Source organism: Dromiciops gliroides, chromosome 1 (genome assembly GCF_019393635.1).
Source record: "Dromiciops gliroides isolate mDroGli1 chromosome 1, mDroGli1.pri, whole genome shotgun sequence".
Lineage (NCBI taxonomy): Eukaryota > Metazoa > Chordata > Mammalia > Microbiotheria > Microbiotheriidae > Dromiciops > Dromiciops gliroides.
Genome location: NC_057861.1, coordinates 131,182,324 through 131,202,082, shown reverse-complemented (window position 1 = coordinate 131,202,082; position 19,759 = coordinate 131,182,324). Strand labels below are relative to the sequence as shown.

General features: G+C 37.9%; 1 protein-coding gene across 2 annotated transcripts in view; it reads right to left on the bottom strand.

The window, feature by feature from the left end:
• The window catches only part of RSPO2 (R-spondin 2), a 260,882-nt gene that overhangs the window by 116,572 nt on the left and 124,551 nt on the right, over window positions 1-19,759 (bottom strand). For both annotated transcript variants that reach the window (XM_043969360.1, XM_043969435.1), the window contains one exon: window positions 18,421-18,609. In XM_043969360.1, the coding sequence (XP_043825295.1) occupies window positions 18,421-18,609 (189 nt within the window). The remainder of the gene's footprint in view (window positions 1-18,420; window positions 18,610-19,759) is intronic.

The following is a 19,759-nucleotide window of genomic DNA, read 5'->3' as shown; positions in this document are numbered from 1 at the left end:
TTAAGTGCTTACTACTATGTGAAGCACTTGACAAACATCTCACTTTATTTCCACAATAACCCTGGGAGGTAGGTATTATTCCACCACTTTCCAATGGAAGAAACTGAGGCAGATGGAGGTTAAGTGACTTGCCCAGCGTCAGTCACAAGCTACAAGTATCTGAGGTTTCATCTTAACTCAGTTCTTCCTGACTCCAAGTTCAATGTTCTATCCAGTGAGCTACTTAGCTGACTCTGAAGGAAAGGAAAATGGAAGTATCACAAGATTGGAAAAAGGCAATTTCCCCCTCAAATTTTCCAAAAAGTGAAGTGAGTAGAAACTTTATACTACAGAGTAGTTTCCATTCAATTCCTGAGAAAATTCTAGCATGAATCACTGGAGAGATTGTTGACGAATATCTAGAAAAGGAAGATATTTCCAAAAGTCAACATAATTTAATCAAGAACAGTTCAGTCATGACAGAATAACTTTATTTCTTTTTTTGACAAATTTACTAAATTAGCAGATTGCTGTGAACATAGTTTAACTATATTTTAGCAAAGTTTTTGATAGTGCCTCACTCTTCTTGTTGAGAATATGGAGAGATGTGGAGTAGATGATAATACAATCGAGTGGATTAAGAATTGGTTGGATGGAGGGACTCAAAGTAATTGTTAAGACTTCAGTGTCAATGTGGCAGCAGGTCTCCAGTGGAAGATCCTAGGGAATCTATGCTTGACCATAGGGAATCTATGCCAGGGAATCTAGATCCTTGGGAATCTATAAATGATTTGAATAAGGCCCAAAATGGTCTGATGATCAAATCTGCTGATGATCCCAAACTGGGAAGAATAGCTAACCCTGTGGATTATGGAGTCAGGATCCAAAATCGTCTTGACAGCACTGGGCCGAAACTAACAAGATATAATTCAGGAAGGATAAATTTTAAGTCAACACAAAGAATCAACTTCATGAGCATAAAAGTTAGGCAATAACTGTTCTGAAAAAGATCTGGCAGTTTCAGTGGGCTGTCGCTCAACATGAGTCAGCAGTGTGATGCATCAGTCAGCCAAAATAAATGTAATGCCAACTTGGGTTGTGGTAAGACAGAGACACTTTGTCCAATTAGAGAAGTGATAGCCTTACTGTACTCTGCCATTTCCAGGCCTCATCTGGAATATTGCATTAAGTCCTAGCTGTCATGGTTTAAGAACAACAAATCAGCTGTAAAGTGTTCAGAGGAGGGCAATCTTAAAAGGGCCTTAAGTTCATGACAGATGGGAATGAGTTGGGCATGTGTAGTCTGGAGAAGAGAACACGGGGGGGGGGGGGGGGGGGCCATGGGCGGGGGACGACACACGATAGCTATTGTTAAAGGAAGTCATGTGGAAGTGTTCTGTTTGGCTCCAGGAACAATGGGTGAATGTTGCAAAAGGATCAATTTAGACTCAAGGTCAGGAAAAACTTCTAAACCATGGTAGCTATCCAAAAGCAGAATGGTGGCAGTGTGTCCATTCGTTCTCTCTTCCATCTTATGTCACTTCTTGGGTATATTATAGTGGGGATTCCTTTCATTTCTACATTAGATTAGAAACCTACAGAAATTCCTTCTAACTTTCAAATTCTGTGACTTTGTGAAATGTATATCCTGTATCAGATTTCAAAACTCCTTCCCATAACATTTCTCCCATCTGAATTTTAGCCTGTCCTCTTTTTTTTTTTAACTTTTTTATATTTAAAGGGGGCGGGAATAGCCCCAGAGTATCACAACCAACCACATCACAGTACTGTCAACCTCTTGGTAAAAGGGAAGATAGGGGAAAAGGTATTTCAAAGACCTTTATGTGTCATGATCTGTGCTATGCATTTTACAAATATTTCATCACTGCCAAGGATGGTGAAGATACAAAGTGTGTGGGGGGAGGGGGCAGGGAGGGAAGGTAGAAGAGGAAGGGATAGGGATAGTTTGACCAGCTAGCTATACAGGGGAAAAAATATTGCATTCTCTGTTGCCTATTACTCTAGGTCATCTCATAGACCTGGCTTAAGTTCCAAGTGAATTTACAGTATAAAACAAAGGAGAAATTGTTTAAATCCAGAAAAGCAACATTTTACAAGGCTCGAGACTACAATGCAACATTGTGGCCAAACAAATCTTCTGGCAAGAAATCAGTAAGTATGTGGGATTGTGGGCTGCAGCACTTAGCTATGGAATACCTTACTTCTTTCACCTTCAAAATAGCTCCAATTCCTTTAACACTCTAATTCTTAGGTAACAAGATGGGGGAGGGGAGATGGAAAGAAGGAAAGACAAAAATCACAGAATCTCTTTAAAGCCAAATTCCACCATTAAATGCCATTTGCCTTGTGTAAATCCAACAACAATTCGTAATCTTATGATAAAAAACATCCCCCCCCCAAAAAAAAAAAAGAAAAGAAGAAGAAAGATAAGGAACGCCTGCCTTTAGAATGCATAGATGTAATGGAAGCTAGAAGGGAATCAATTAAACTACAGCCAAAATCTGGAAACTACTGAATTTGAGAACATCATGAATTCAGAATACTGGAGATTAGATTAGATTGGCAATGTAGTATGGTGTTGTGGGTTAGGTGGAATCAGGAAGACCTTGCTGCAAATGTGATCTTAAACACTTACTATTTTAGGTGTAGTTGACGTCATCTTAACTACTCAGAGTCTCAGGGAACTCTGAAAGAATAAGTTAGCAAGGGGGCACAATTGGCGTTTCTCATATCAACAGTCACAGGTCCCTAATTGATATGGATGATGTTTTCCAAGGAGAACAGGAATTAAAAAACCCTTGTCTTCTAAACTAATCAGCAGAACAATGCTCTTAAAAATTTGAACAATTACTCCAATTGTTAAAAAAATAATGCAAATAAACTGACAATTAAATATAGAAATAATTATTTACTAGTGTGATTTCATATTGAGTCACATTTTCAAGATCAAATTGGAAAATACATTAAAATCTCTCCAATATTCCTGATAACAGCTTCCACCGAAGAGGCAATTATGGCATCCTAGATCTAGATCCATTTTTAAACTATGTTGGTAAATACAACTCATCCATCTTTTCACAAAAAAAAAATATGAAAAGTTATTTTCCAGTTGTAGCACCCTCTCAGACTCCATTTTTGCCTCCTAACAAAGAGCTATAAATACGTTTGTTCATCCCTAACTGGGAAGAGTTTGTTTTGCCTAGGAATAATCCCGTTTTTTAATCTACTCTCCTCTAATTCCACTTCTCCCCTTCCCCTCCTATCTCCCTATTGAGTGAGGTTCAAGTACTAGCCACTTACCCTACCCTCTCCTGCTTATTTGTATAGCTGTCTATTTGTGCACCCCAATTATGTGAGAAAATTTCCCCTAGCCTTCCTTTCCAGTCCCTTCACACTGATTCGATGTATTCCTCTACCTCTCTCCATTCTTTTTTAAAAATCATCAAGACATAACAAAACCATGTCTAGGCTTTATCTTATTGCCCTTCAATCTCACTGCTTGTGGTATTTTTTCTTTCAAATGGAAGTTCTGGATTTGTCTTTGATGTTTCTGGAAGTTTTTGTTTTGGAGTTTCTTTCAGGAGGTGACTGGTGGATTCTTTCTATTTCCACTATGCCCTCTGTTTCTAAGAAATATGGAAATTTTTCATTTAAGACTTCTTGAAAAAATATGGCTAGGATCATTTTTTGATCATGTTATTCAGTGCAATGATTCTTAAATGTTTTCTTTTCCGTTTTCCAGGTAAATGGTTTTTGGTGGGTTTTTGTTTTTGCTATGAGATATCTTACATTTTTCAGCCTCATTTTGACCGTTTTAAATATTTTTGTTGTTGTTTTGTGGTGGTGGGTTTTTTAAAAATTATTTTTATTTATTTATTTTGTGGAGCAATGAGGGTTAAGTGACTTGCCCAGGGTCACACATCTAGTAAGTGTCAAGTGTCTGAGGTTGAATTTGAACTCAGGTCCTCCTGAATCCAGGGCTGGTGCTTTATCTACTCTACTACCTAGCTCCCCCCATTTTAATATTTCTTGTTACCTCATGGCTTCTAATTGGTACTTTCTAATTTCCAGGGGATTTGTTACTTGGACAAGATTTTGTATCTCTTGTGATAAGCCAATTATTTTTTCTATATCTCTCACTTCTTTTTTCCCCCAAGTACTCTTATTTCATTTATAAAAACATTTTCAAGTTCTTTTCCAAACTCTTGCTTTATCACTTTCAAGAATTCTACTTGAATTTATGCCCAAGTTGTTTTTCTCTCTGAGATATTATGAGTAGGTAATTTGAAGTCATTTTTATTGTGTTTATGTTTCAAGAGTCTCTGTCACCATGATAACTCATTATGGTGGGGTTCTTACTTTGCCCACTATTCAAGCCTGCTTGCTGATTTCCAACATGCTATTAGGGTTAGCTTCCATCACACTTCTCAAGGGAAGGTCTGGGGTGGTGGTATTGCTGATTTCTTGGAGTATTAAATGTTGTGTTATTCCAGCATCTCAGGGACAAACTGGAGACCTTCAAAGCTTTCACTGTTTCCAAAGTGGGCTGATCTAATCAGCCAACCACTGATTGTTACTTTCCTGGTCTGAACTCTGAAAGTTCCTGATGTGGTTTTAAGTCTCAGCAATGGACTGCTGCTAAACTCAGTCCCTATCAACCAGCTGAGAAGCTGTTTTAGCTCAGAGTGATGGAATTATATGCTCTTGTTTGGTCTGAGGTTCCCGTCTTGCTTATTTCTCTGCAGGCTAAGCTAGATGCTGGAAGTGAGATTCCTGCTCTAGCTTGGGGTCTGCTGCTGCTGGTTTCTGAATTTTCTCCTTTTTTAATACACCATTCAGGGTCTCTATACCATTTGTGTAGGTTCCCTGATCACTCTACCCTGGATATGTGACACAGGACTGGGTAGTGAGTGACAGAGTTGCCTGTTGGCACCTGTCTGTAACGAAGTGCCCTTGTATCGGTTTTTCCTCACGTCCAGACTCTCCCTGGGTTCTACAGCACTCTACATGCAGCAACCTCCTATCCTGACCCTGTCTGCAAACCTGACTCCCTGTACCAAGCTGGGCTGAACAAGTGACTCACCATAACTTTTACTGGATTTCCCTATCAGGATTTGTTATGAAGCACTTTCTAGATTTGTTAGAGAAGTTGTTGCTAGTTTTTTCTGGAGGGGGAGTTTACTTCACTGCTTCTTACCACCTTGCCATGTTGGCTTGTCCTTTCACTTTCTTCCCCTTTAAAAATAATAAAAACACAACTATCATACTGGTAGCTGAGGGATGCCATGTGATGGACACTAAGACATTTTACAAGAAAAAGTCCCTCAAAACAATCATTTTGAACAAAGAAGAAAGCTAGATCAAATATGGTGTTAGGAGACCCCTAAGGTTCAAATTCTTGCTTTGCTACCTGCCTTCAATAGGTTATTATGCAAGTCACTTCACCTCCCTAAGCCTCAGCTTCCTCTATAAGATATGGGGTTAGAACAGATCTCTGATCCTAATGGAATAGTGCACTTAGACGGATTCAGATCTGTCTCAATGTCTGATGTATAGGAACAGCCTTTAATAAACTTAAGCAGTACTGGGCTAAAGCTGGCTAGAATTATGTACAGGTTTGTGGAAGGCTATTTACATTTTCAATGTATTTACCCCCTTGGCAACTGGCAGATGCTACCAATCAAGGCCTGTCAACACCCCCACCCACCCACCCACACACCTGGAAAGCTGATAGTTAAACATTTAGCAGCAAACCCTGAATCTAAGTTAAATGGAAGGAGGTTCACAATGGTACATACACCCTACGGCTATATAGTGATAAACATAGAATCACTGACTTAGAGGAAGAAAGAAGCGTAGAAACCACCTAGACCAACACCATCATTTGACAGTTGAGAACTCTGGCTTCTGTGGAAAATGGCTATGATAAAATGAATGAGAGAAGAGAGGCCTTGAGCTGTGTAAAGGAAAGAAGGACATCATATGGTTGATTTGGAGGAGTTTGAACTAGTGAAGTAGGTTAGATGTTGAATCTGAATCCCCCTGAAAAAGTTATTTACACTAAGTTCTTCCACTTCTCCTCTTGCTTGTAAAACTCTCTTCAATCTATCTTCCAACCACATCAATCAATTATGACTGCGCTCTCTAAAATTACCAGTGGTACAGTGCACTGGACCTAAAGTCTGGAAGATCTGAATTCAAATCCTGTGTCACACATTTCTTGGCTGTGTGACACTGGGCAAGTCATTTAATCCCTGTCTACCTTAGTTTCCTCATCTATATAGAACTTACCTTCCAGGTTTGTTATGACAATCAAATGAAATCATATATGTAAATTACTTCGTAAACCTTAAATTACTACATAAATATATTAACTGTTACGTCCAATGGTCTTTTCTAAATCTTCTTCTTGATCTCCCTGAAAAATTTGAATACCTCCTAAATACTTTCATCTTTGGGTCATGACATTGTTCTCTTCTTCATTATTCTTTTATGTGTCTGACCACTCTTTGGTCTCCTTTGTTGGATCTTCAACAGTATCATGGCTATAACTATGGGTCTACTCCCAAGACTCTGTCTTGGGCCCTTGCTTTTTTCTATATAGTCCCTCAATCTCAGCTCCCATGGATTCAATTATCAGTCTGACATGAAGCCTAAATTTTCTTTTTTCTTTCTTTTTTTTTGGGGGTGTGGGGGGTTGGGGAGGGCAGGGCAATGAGGGTTAAGTGACTTGCCCAAGGTCACACGGCTAGTAAGTGTCAAGTGTCTGAGGCCAAATTTGAACTCAGGTCCTTCTGAATCCAGGGCCAGTCCTTTATCCACTGTGCCACCTAGCTGCCGGAATTTTCTTTTTATTTTTCAATGACCACCCATCACAACTAATTTTGTTCTCTGTGAACGAACAGAATAAAGCTATTCCCTCCTCCAATGTTTTCAAACGCTTGAAAAAATATAATATGTGTACCTCCCTTGGGTCATCTTTACCATAATAAACATGTTCAGTTTTTTCAGCCAGTCTTCATGATACAGATTCAAGTTCCTTCACCACCCTGGTGAATAAGTGTTACTTGGATGAAGATCTCACAAAGAAAACTTCATATGAGCAATCAGGTGGGTAGACATCTCTAACTTAACATGTCTGAAGGAGAACTCTTCATTTTCTCCCTAGGCAACCCTTCTTGCCAGCTTTCCTATTACTGCTGATGGTACCATCATCCTTCCAATTACCAGGATGGCAACATCTTCACAATCCTCAACCCCTTTCTCTCCCCACATGTCCAATCAGGTGCCAAATTTTGTCATTTATTTCTTCACAACATTTCTCATGTACATCTGTGTCTCATCTTTCACACAGCCACCACCCTAATTCAAGCCATCACTTCTTAGTAGGACTCATAGTAGGCTTCTAATTGGTTTCTCTGCCTCAAAGGACCACTTACTGGGCATGTTATAATAAGGTTTCCCTTCATGTACAGTGTAGATTATACAGCCACTAAGGTTCCCTTCACCTCTCAAATTCTGTGATTTTGATCAGGAGGAAGGGAAGTAGGCAAGTAATTTGTCCAAGGGTACACATATAGTAAGGGTCAGTAGTAGGATTTGATAGTACCCTTATCAAGTTGATGGATGACCTGAAGTTGGGAAGGATAACATGTTGGATGATAGAATTGTGATCTTAAAAGATTTCAACAATATGTATAATCTAATGAAATAAATTTTAGTAGAGATAAATATAAAGTTCTACAACATCAGACCTACCGTTTGTTTTTTTAATCAACCACACAAATACAAGATAGGGGAAGATGTGGCCAGACAAGAATTTAAAGAAGACATAGGGATATAAGTGAACTGCTGAAATGAATCAGCAGCGTTACACTGAAAACAAAACAAAAACAACAATAAGGCCTTCGACTAGACCTGAGCTTCTTAAACTTTTTCCACTTGCAACCCCTTTTTGCCTGAGATATTTTTACATGACCCTGGGTATATATAAAATAGGTATACATAATCTTTTACTGTTGCCAATTTTTTGTGACTCCACATTTAGTTATGCAACCCCATGTGGGGTCACAACCCACAGTTTAAGAAGCTTTGGACTAGACCAAAATAGGGCATCCAGTAGACTGTACATTATAGAAAATTTCAGGCTTGATGTCAGGAAAAATTTCCTGACTAAAGCTCACCAATACAGAATGAGCTGCCTTGGGAAGTGGTAAGTTTCCCTTCATTCAGGATTTTTAAGCAGCAACTAGTTTACTTATCAGATTTTACATACTGTTCTGTTCTCCAACATCAATTTCGTACAACTTAATATTCAAAATTCTACCTCATACCATCTATTCAGTAATTCTTTAAAGTGTGCCTCTCTTGTCTTCCCAAGGAGAATGTAAGCTCCCTGAAAATAGCTGTATAATACATTTCTGTTGTCTTCCTCATTCACATCTTGGCATACATCCCTAGCAATTAGTAGAGAATATTTGTTTTGTTATTTTGAACTACACTTGTGTTTTGATAAAGAAACGTCCTAGTACCCTCCAACTCAGATCAACACCACATCAGCTATCTTAAAAAGTTACTTTGAGCACTTAGATATTAAAAAACTGATTGATGGTTTAAAAAACAAAAGTGTTGCAGGGAAGACCTGAACTCAGAATCCTCCTAAATACAAGGTCATCCCTCCTATCTACTATACCATACAATGAAGGGAGAAGGTTCCCAATAACTTATTTGAGACATGAACACATTTTATAAAATAACATATCTAAGCCATTACAAGTTCTTCAATATACTTCATAGAATTTATGAGTTGGAGAAAACCTTACACCTAATAATTGGTCATCCAGACTTTGCTTGAAGACCTCTCAATGTAGCTCATTCTGATTTATAATGCACAATTCATACATTTTATATAGTTCATTTTCTGGTGTCACAGAGGATGGGATGTTTGCCTATGTTTGTTCCTTAGTGATTCATCCACATGCTATCTAAAAGAATGTTACTTTAAAATTTTAACACAAGCATGATTTATGTAATGCTTTGCAATGTACAAGGCACTTTCCTAACAATTCTACTTGAAAAACAGGGCAACTATTTTTTGTTCTATTTTTCTGGAAAAGAAGCAACTTCAGATAGGCTGTGACTTGTCTAAGTTTTTACAATTAGTAAGCTGGGACTTAATCCTTGTAGTCTGATTAGCAAACTCTAATTACTCCTAAACTAAACTAAAGCTTAACTGGGTTATTTTTAAATTCCAGTAAACCCTATATCCATATCTCTAAAAGGATCATTAGCTTAGTATTCACTGACCAGAAATATTCTAAAAGCTCTACAAGCTGTGAGGCATGTCACTATTTTTTAAGCCTAGGAAACTGTTAAATTTAGGTGTGCTATTTCCTACATGGTTAGCATTGCCAATAGTTCAGATCATGTCCTTGTTAGTATACAAGCTTCAATGAGCCTTTGACACAAATAATCACATTTCCCTATTATAAAAAGCCCAAAGGACTTAGTGGACATCTGGGCTGTACCCAAGTTCGTCCTGGCTCTAAAATTCTATGACTCCGAGAAGAACAAAAATAATTAAGCTCCAATAAGAAAATTCTGCCAAAATACTTTTCTATGTTGGGCAACAACCTGCTTAGTTTTGGTGTCAGGCGCAGTATCCCCTGACCAATGGTAAAAAAGATTTTTTAGTATTCTGAAAAGGCAAAACTCTTTTCACTTGGCATGTTAATTGTTCACATCTTCCTAAAGTAGTATATTTAAAGTACTGCTGGGGTAGCTAGGTGGCACAGTGGATAGAGCATCAGCCCTGGATTCAGTAGGACCTGAGTTCAAATCCAGCCTCAGACACTTAATACTTACTAGCTGTGTGACCCTGGGCAAGTCACTTAACCCCCACTACCCTGGCAAAAAACAAAACAGAAAAACAAAAACAAAATAAAAGGAGTAAATGACTAAGGAGCAAAGGGGACATATTGAAGAGGGGCATTAATAGTCACCAGTCAGTCAACAAACATTAAGTACTTGGTACATGGCAAGATCTGTGCTAAACTCTAAGGATACAAACCAGGACAAAAATATGTTTGTACATATCTTTTGCATGCCCTCCCTCCCATTAGACTGGGAACTCACTAAGGATAGGGATGGTCTTACTTTGCATCCCCAAACACTCAACACTGTATCTGCAACAGAAAAGGTATTTAATAAATGTTTGATCATTTGAAAACCCCAGTACTGGTCTTCAAGGAACTCACATTCTAGGGAGAAGCAACATACAATTAATTATGTACCTACAAGATACATGCCATGTAAATGGGAAGTAACCTCAGAGGAAAAGCACTGGAGAGAAACTGAGAAAGGACTCATGTCAGGGAAGAATGTGAGCCAGGTCTTGAAGGAAGCCAGAATGGTGAGACAGAAAAGCATTTCAGAAACAGGAGACAAGGGAAAAGGTACAGTCAGGAAATAGAGTGCTGTGTGTGTACAAAACAGCAAGAGTGCCAGTATCATCAGACCATGTAGGATAATAAAGTGTAAACAAGCAGATCGCAAAAAGAGGAAGGGTTCAGGTAACAAAGAGCTTTAAAAGACAAACAGAGGAACCTATATTTGATCTTGGGGGGTAATAAGATTCCACTGTAGTTGTTGAGCTGAAGAGAGCCATGGTTAGATCTGTGCTTTAAGATCACTTTGGCAACTCCATGAAGCATGAAGGGATAAAGTGGAATGGGGAGAGACAGTGAGTGAGCAACCTACTACATTAGTATGGATGTGAGATAATGAGAGCCTATACCAGGTTGGCAGCAGTGAGTAGAGAGAAGTCACACATAAAAGACATGAAGGTAGAAATGACAAGATCTGGCAACAGACTGAGTATGTGAAATGAGTTCAGGTAAAGAGTTGAGGAAGAAACCAAGCTTTCAAGCCTGGACAACTTGCAAGGATGGTCCTTTCCTCCACAGTAATAGAACAGTCCAGAAGAGGGGAATGTATGAAGGAAAAGACAAGGAGTCTCTTCTTATATAAAGTTGCCATTAATAAGCTAATAAATTAATGACCCTAGAATAGTCTTAAATATACAATCTCACCATCACCAGGAAAAAATAGTGACATGCCTCACAGCTTGTAGAGCCTTTAGAACATTTCTGTTCAGTGCTAGGGATAGAAGGAATGCAGAAAAGTGGGGAAAAACTTTCTTGGATAGTATCTCAGGATGTGATTGGATTGGAATATTGCTGTAATACAGGAGATGATGATCTGGTTGACTTGGAAAGGCATGGAAGGATTTGGACTTGTGAAGGAACATGCTCTCTACCTCCAGAGAAACAGAAGATGAGTGGAAATATATGTATGTGTGTGTGCGCGTGCACATGCACATGTGTGTGTGAATGAATGTATGTGTATATGTATAGATATCTATGTAGATGTATATATTCATGCTTGATTGCAGGCTTCTGGGGGGGGGGGAATAAAGTAAAAAGTGTATAGCAGAGAACAAAAGAAAACCAACAAGATGTGAAAACAATGTGTAGTATTTATAATATAGGTTTACTTGAAATAGAAATTTATTGATTAATTTTTAATCCTCTCCTTTGTTCTGTTGTATATATGGTATTTTTTTCTTATTTTGTACTTAAGTTCAAAATTTTTTTTTAATTTTAAAAATATAAAAAAGAAACACATCCCAGTGGGAAAGAGAATACACACACACACACACACACACACACACACACACACACACACAGGCATACGCCATAATCCAGAAGTGTCAAATGCCCACAACATTTCTTGGGGTGGCTTGAACCAGATTAAAAGGTAGTTCTATCTGATTTTAATAGGTGATGTATTAATTTTTTTAAAAAAAATGTATTTTCTAAGTAAATGTTCAGCCTACCTGGATCCTTATGTACAGTTTAATGGCTCCCATTTCTATTCAAGCTTGACATCACTGCTGTAGAAGATACATACAGGGAAGATATGGGAGGGAGAGTAAAAGCCTCTTTTCAGAAGGAGGTGTTTGAGTTCAGTTTTAAAGGAAGCCAGGGATTTTAAGAAGCAGAGGTATCCTTCATGGGAAAGGATACCAGGCATGGGGGGCAGCCAGAACAAAAGGCACAAAACAAGGAAGATGGAAGATTAGCAAGTAAGCCTGTATGGCTGGACCATAATGTGAATGGAGGGGAGTATATAAGACACTTGGAAAGTTATCACAGTGTAATGAGCTTTGAATGCTATATAAAGTTAACATTTTGTTTTAGAGATAATAGGGAGATAGTTTACTTTTGTGAACTGTGTTTATAGGTATGGTGTAGGGTCTGAAACACAGACCTACACTTTAGAGAAATGACATTGGCAGCTATGGTGAAGATGGATTGGAAGAGGGAATAGAGACCTTAGGAAGGGAGACCAATCAGGAAAAGACCAATTTCAGTAGTAAGCCATAAGATCCTGAACAGGATGGTGGCTGTGGAAAAGAAAGAAGGGGACAGAGACATGAAATAATGTAAAGGGAGAAATAATAAAATTTGGTAACTGCATGGATCTATGCAGTAAGCAAGAGTGATGAGGTGAGGAATACACTAAGGTGGGGAGCCTGAGTGACTGGGGGCGAGGTAAGATGATGTTGCCCTCAATGGTAATAGGGAAGTTTATAAAAGGAACATAGTTGGAAGGAAAGTTAGAGTTCTATTTTTGACCTAATTTATTTTGCAACGTCCAAGGAAAATCCAGATTGATACACAATAGGCAGTTTGTAATGTGGGACCCAAATTCAGCAAAAACAAAACAAAACAAAACAAAAAAACAAAACAAAAATGGACCTCTCAATCCAGAAGTCATCTGCAGAGAAATGATAATTGAAACCATGAAAGCTAATGAGATCACCAAGTAAGAGACCATAGGCCAAACAGAGAAAAGGACTCAGGACAGAACCTTGGTTTACAAGCACAGTTGATGAGTTTGGCAAAAGCAAATATCTAGCACCAGAAAATGAGAAAGAGTGGTCAGACAGGTAGGAGGAGGAGGATCTGTCATGGACTCCCAGAGACCAGAGAATAGCCAGAGAGAGCTGTCAACAGTTTCCAATGTTACAAAGAAATCAAGAAAGATGAGGATTGAGAAGAGACCATTAGATTTGGCAATTAGAGATCATTAGTAACTTTGGAGAGAACAGTTTCAATTGAATTACAAAGTCAGATTGCAGAAGGTTGAGGAATGAGTGTTAGGAAAGGAAGCAGAGACACCATATGTAGACAGTGGCATATGGGTGAGATATAGAATGGGAACAGAGCACCACCATGGATCTTGCTAATTGACAGGGAGTGCTGGAACACAACGCTAAGGTCCTTACTTCAATTAACTCAAATAGCTTAGTGAGATAAATTGACTGTGGCTGAGACTGAGAGAAGTTCAGAGATTCAAGGATTATCTGGAAGTAGAAATGGGGAGGTGGGGTATGAAAAGACATCATCTAGTTCAACCTTTTCATTTTTATAGAGGAAGCTGAAGCCTGCAGAGATTAAGCAATTTATTCAAGATTAGACAACTAGCTAAATCAACCAATGATCTATTCTTGACCCCAGGACCCTGGGAGACTTTAATCTGAGAAAGGTTGAAGATTAGGAGCAAGCTACCAAGAAGGGGTTTTGATTCTAATTTAAGGTTCAGAATGAATTGTATTTGGTTTTGTTTGCTTTGTTTTTATAGATCTTTAAATATCAAGATATTAAATAGAACCTTAAACTTTTTCCTTTAAAATGTTCTAAAAATGTTTTCCTTGTTAGTGTCATTTTATGCTTAGCTAATTTAGAAAAGGGGTTTTTTTTTTAGCTATTTAAGTGAGAGATTTATGATCAAGTCAAGTGGGCTGGAATAACAATACTCTACTTAGAAATTGCTAAGCTTTATCCATTCCATATTGCTTGTACCAACAACTGGTTGTGTACCCAAATGGCAATTTGGATTTGAGAGTTTGATAAAAATCATTTTGAAAGCTAAAAACTCTTAAGTTTTACAAGTAAGGAAACAGGGATCAGGAGAGGTTATTTTGCCCAAAGTTAAATAGCTATCAAACCCAGGTCTCTAAATTCCGAACCAAAATATCACAGGTCACTAGAGAATTATGGTTACAAATCAACATATTCCAATAGTTTTATTAAATGACCCCACACCACAAATTGAAATGTTTCAGTGTATTTTAGATTTAAGGGATTTTACAAAAATGATTCAATAAAAGACATCATTCAGAAAACCCAGGTTCAAATCCTAGCTCTGCTCCTTCATTACTCTTTGACACTGTGTGAGTCATTTAACTTCTATAGGCCTCATGTTCCTCACATGTAAAATGGATTGAGTTGTACTATCTAGTCACTAAGGTCTCTTTCCAGCTCTAAATCCATAGACCTGAAGCATTTGTCTTAAATAAACACTAGGAATAAGCTAACTCATAAGTCATGTTTGATATCAAAACTATAATTAGAAATCTCAAGCAATCAGGGCTAGTCCCCTTGTTTAGGTCCACTCTTTTTTTTCCCCTTTCTTTCTTTCTTTCTTTCTTTCTCTTTCTTTCTTTCTTTCTTTCTTTCTTTCTTTCTTTTTTTTTTTGGTGAGGCAATTGGGGTTAAGTGACTTGCCCAGGGTCACACAGCTAGTAAGTGTTAAGTGTCTGAGGCTGGATTTGAACTCAGGTACTCCTGAATCCAGGGCCGGTGCTCTATCCACTGCGCCACCTAGCTGCCCCAGGTCCACTCTTTCAACAGAAGGGCTTGACATTTTTTTTGCTGACTATAAAAAATACACAACTGACTCCAAAAGAGCTAATTTTTAAACTTCTTACAATTTTAGAAAGTGTGTGTGTGTGTGTGTGTGTGTGTGTGTGTGTGTGTGTGTGTTTTGTGTGTGATGGCTAAAGTTCAACTGCCAGCTAATGTCCATGGCAGAGGTAGCTAAGAGTTTGGGCCATTCATGACCATAAATAAATAGTCAGATGTTTAATAAATTCCTGTAGAAGGCAGAGGATTTATAAGCATATTTGAATTTCAACAAGCTTGTATTTCACACCACAAAACCAAGCTAAGTCAACACTCCACACAGTGATGCCTCTGATTAACAGTTTAAACTGTTACCTTTTAAAAACTCAAGTGTAAATAAAAAGATCATAGGACCATAGATTTAAAGTTGGAAATGAGCTTATAGATCATATGGTCTGAACCCCTCGTTTTGCACATGAGATTGAAATGTCACATAATTTGAGTGACTTGTGACATGCTTGTTACAGCTTGCTATTTGGTCTTCATCCATGAAGTGGATTCTTCATTGACTCTATATCCCTGTTTTCTGTGCTATAACAAGAGATGACATTTACATAGGATTTTTTTAACATGGGATTTTAAGGTTTCCAAAGTACACATTTTATGTTATTTGATCTTCATAACAATCCTCTATAGATATTATTACTCCTTTTTTTACATATGAGGAAACTGAGGCTCAGGAAACGTTGATGAATTACTTAATGTCATATATCTAGGAAGTATACAAGGTAGAAACTGGACCTAAATCTCCACTGATTCTGTTTGCTCTACCTCCTGGCTGCAGACAGATAGGCAAATTTGACCTTTCTCACCAGGGCTGTTGGAAGCTGCTATAAACAGATTCATAGAGACAGTGTGTTTCATAAAGACAGGCCATGAGTTAAAATGTTAGATAATAAATTGAGATAATCTATGCAAAGCACTATGCAAATCTTAAAGTGTTAGAGATATATTAGCACTTAGAATATTATTTACCAACCATTCCAACTTCTTATTTGGAATAAAAATATCTATTCAATACTGCAGGGCTTCTTAAACTTTTTCCGCTCCTGACCCCTTTTTGTCTGAGAAATTTTTATGTGATACCAGGTATATAAGTATATAAAATAGATATACAAATCAAACATCTACTGCCAAATTTTTCATGACCCCCACATTCAGTTATGCAACCCCCACAGTTTAAGAACCCCTGCAATACAGGGTGGATTATCTGTGATGAACAGCCAATACATATTTGTAAAGAACTTGGGCAATTCAAAGAATCTTAAAAACCATTAGCAAGTAGTTACCATTTTATACATTGGCTAAAACAGTCTTGCTACTAATCACTCTTCTGCTTGCTCAAGAGGAGCAATACTTTACCTTAGGTCAATAGAAAAGAACCTTGATTTGACTCATTTACTACAAACATAACTACAACAAAGGAAGCTATGTATATACTTTAAAAAGCTGGGTAACAGAATCATTATCCTCCTTCAACTCTCCCCCCCCCCTCCAAAAAATCTCCAAATAGACTCTTCATTTTAAGAAGTCATATGTGCAACCTTATCCATGATAAGATTTCCCTGAAGAGGGCCCTGCTTACATTCCACTTTGGTGGCACTACCAACCTAATCACAGCTGGACAATCTGAACAGGGATTCATTGTATTTTCCACTATGATAGAATCAGCTTCCAAGTGGGAAGGGATCTTAAAGGGCATTTTTTTTAGCTCCTTCATTTTACATAGGAGGAATCTGAGGCCCACGAAGGTTAAGGAAAGAGTCTATGATCACAACTACAGTGTGGAAGAGCCAGGATTTGATTCCTAAACTCCTGACTAGGAGTGCTTTTTTCATTACTGTGCAGCTTCCCCCAGTAGGCAGTACTTCCAAGACTGATGGGCTTGAATTAGGAGGATAATCTCTTTGTCTTCGGTAAAAACACCTAAAATGGGTTTAGTTCCAACCAGAAGTCCTTCTATTCAAAATTTCTGAGCTGATTAGTTCAAATTAACAATGTTCCAAAGTATATGCTTTATACTAACAAGATTTACAGAAACTAAACCAACTTGACATTTGCTTAGAGTATTGTATCCCCCCAGCTATTAATAGGATCATCAACCTACAGCTGGAAAGGACCATCAGAGGTAATCTAGTCCAACTGACCCAATTTATAGATGAGGAAGATGAGGGCCCTGGAAATTAAGTATTTTCCCCTATGCCACACAGGTAGTATCAACTTAATTGCCTAGAAGTTGAAAGGCACTGATTTTTCTAAAGAAATTATATTAGGGGTAGCTAGTTGGTGCAGTGGATAGAGCACTGGCCCTGGATTCAGGAGGACCTGAGTTCAAATCTGGCCTCAGACACTTGACACTTACTAGCTGTGTGACCCTGGGCAAGTCACTTAACCCCAATTGCCTCACCAAAAAAAGAAAAGAAAAGAAAAGAAATTATATTGGCATTCCCATCAATTTTCTAGTTATAATCATTCTTCAACATTAGCCTTTTTTCACCCCAGTAACTAAAGCCCTCCTCATCATTTACCTGGACTACTGCAATAGACTCCTCATTTGTCTCCATGCCTTAAGTCTCTTCTTTCTAAAACTCATCCTTCACATAGCTGACAGAATGATTTTCTTAAAGCAAAAGTCTGACCATGTTACTCCCTCTCTTTAACTCCATAACTTCTAATGGCTCCCCAAAGCTCTTCACAATTTGATCTCATTCTAGCTTTTAGCCTTCTTACACATTCTTATACCTTGGGGCGGCTAGGTGGCGCAGTGGATAAAGCACCAGCCCTGGATTCAGGAGTTCCTGAGTTCAAATCCGACCTCAGACACTTGACACTTACTAGCTGTGTGACCTTGGGCAAGTCACTTAAGCCCCATTGCCCCGCAAAAAAAAAAAAAAAAAAAAAAACATTCTTATACCTCTCTATGATCTACAATTTATTAATATTGATCTAGTTTATGCTGCTCGCACACAACACACCATTGTCCAGCTTTCATGGTTTCATAGTTACTGCCCCATACCTGGAATACATGTCTTTCTGACTTATACCTCCTGTAATCCCTGGCCTCTTGGAAGACTTAACTCAAGTGTTTTCTTTTGCATGAAGTCTTTCCTGTACCCATCAGCTACTAGTATCTTCCTCGTTGATATTATCTTTTATTTGCTTATTTGTTTTGAATGTACCTATATATGTAGAGCACATATCATCTCCCCAATTGGAATATAAATTCCTAGAGGGTAAGGATTATTTTCTATTGTCTTTCAATCTCCAGCACCTAGCACAATGCCCAAAATAAAGTAAATGCTTAATATACATTTATTTGTTGATCGAATAAATTACCACTCTTTCCTCTGCTTAGAGATCAAACTGCCTTCTACCTATGCTATATCAATTTTTTGTTAACTACATATCACTCGTTCATTTACCATAAGCATACTTAACCTTTTTTATTCCACAAGGAGAAAAGTACACAGCTACTACTTTTTGTTATGGATGGTAACTTAAAATATCGATACATTATATTAAAACATATTTAATGATATATAAATTTAGTGTAAATTACCATGCACATTAAATAGTTTTTTAAAAAAAAGAAAAGAATATAAATTCTCACTTGCACATCTGTTCATGTCTGGTGCTCTATGTCCATAATACCCTGATGGGCATGAATGCAAGCACTCTCCATATTGCCTCATCCCTTCTCTTCGCAGAAAGAAGAACAATTTTTGTTGGCACCTGCTGCATCCATTATCCTTTGAACAAGACAAACAACCTTTGCAAATTGGATTTGATACGTAGCTAGCTGCAAAACAAAAACAAAAAGAGTAAGATGTACCATTCAGAAAAGTTAAGAGTCTCAGGAGGAGGCAGAGATGTGGGGGGAATGGGATAGACATTAGAGATAAGATTAGGCACCTCGACTTCACAAGGGTTAAAAATATTAAATAAGGGGGCAGTTGGTGGTGCAGTGAATAAAGCACCAGCCCTGGATTCAGGAGGACCTGAGTTCAAATCCAGCCTCAGACACTTGACACTTACTAGCTGTGTGACCCTGGGCAAGTCACTTAACCCCAATTGCCTCACCAAAAAAAGAAAAGAAAAGAAAAGAAAAGAAATTATATTGGCATTCCCATCAATTTTCTAGTTATAATCATTCTTCAACATTAGCCTTTTTTCACCCCACTTACTAGCTGGGCAAGTCACTTAACCCTCAACATCCCGCCAATAAATAAATAAATAAACAAATCAATCAATCAATCAATCAATAAGAAAATATTCTTTGTAATACGCCAACAGTGATGCATAAAGTATATCAAAGTATAAAGTATATCAACGTTAACATTAAATCTAAATTTAGTTTTACCTTTTCATAACACATCATGGTGTAACTTAATGAAGCCAAACCAGCCATGATCAAGTTTAACTCATAGCAATTTTAAGGATAATGCTAGCATAGTTATACTATAACTAGGAATAAATATTGTATATGTAAGATTTCCAACTTTGCCTTCTCTGAAGGTTAGGCTTCAAATTTTCAAATGGTACATAAGAAAAATTAGCATATTTAAGTCCCAAGTCTGATCACCTTCTTTTTTGTTGTTGTTTAGTTGTTTCAGTCATGTGTGACTTTTCATTATCACATTTGGGATTTTCTTGGCAAAGATACTGGAGGGATATGCCATTTCTTTCTCCAGTTCATTTTACAGATGAGGAAACTGAGGCAAAGAGGGCTAAGTGACTCGCCCAGGGTCACACAGCTATTAACTGTTTGAGGCCAGATCTTAACTCAGGTCTTATTGACTACAGGCCTGGCACTCTATCCCCCATGCTACCCAGCTGCCATTAAAAGGAGGAACTGTCTTTTGCCTTCCTTTGTATGCCCAGTGCTTAACACAGTACCAGGTACATAGTAAGTAATTAATAAATGCTTGACAGCAGCTGATGAAACTAAC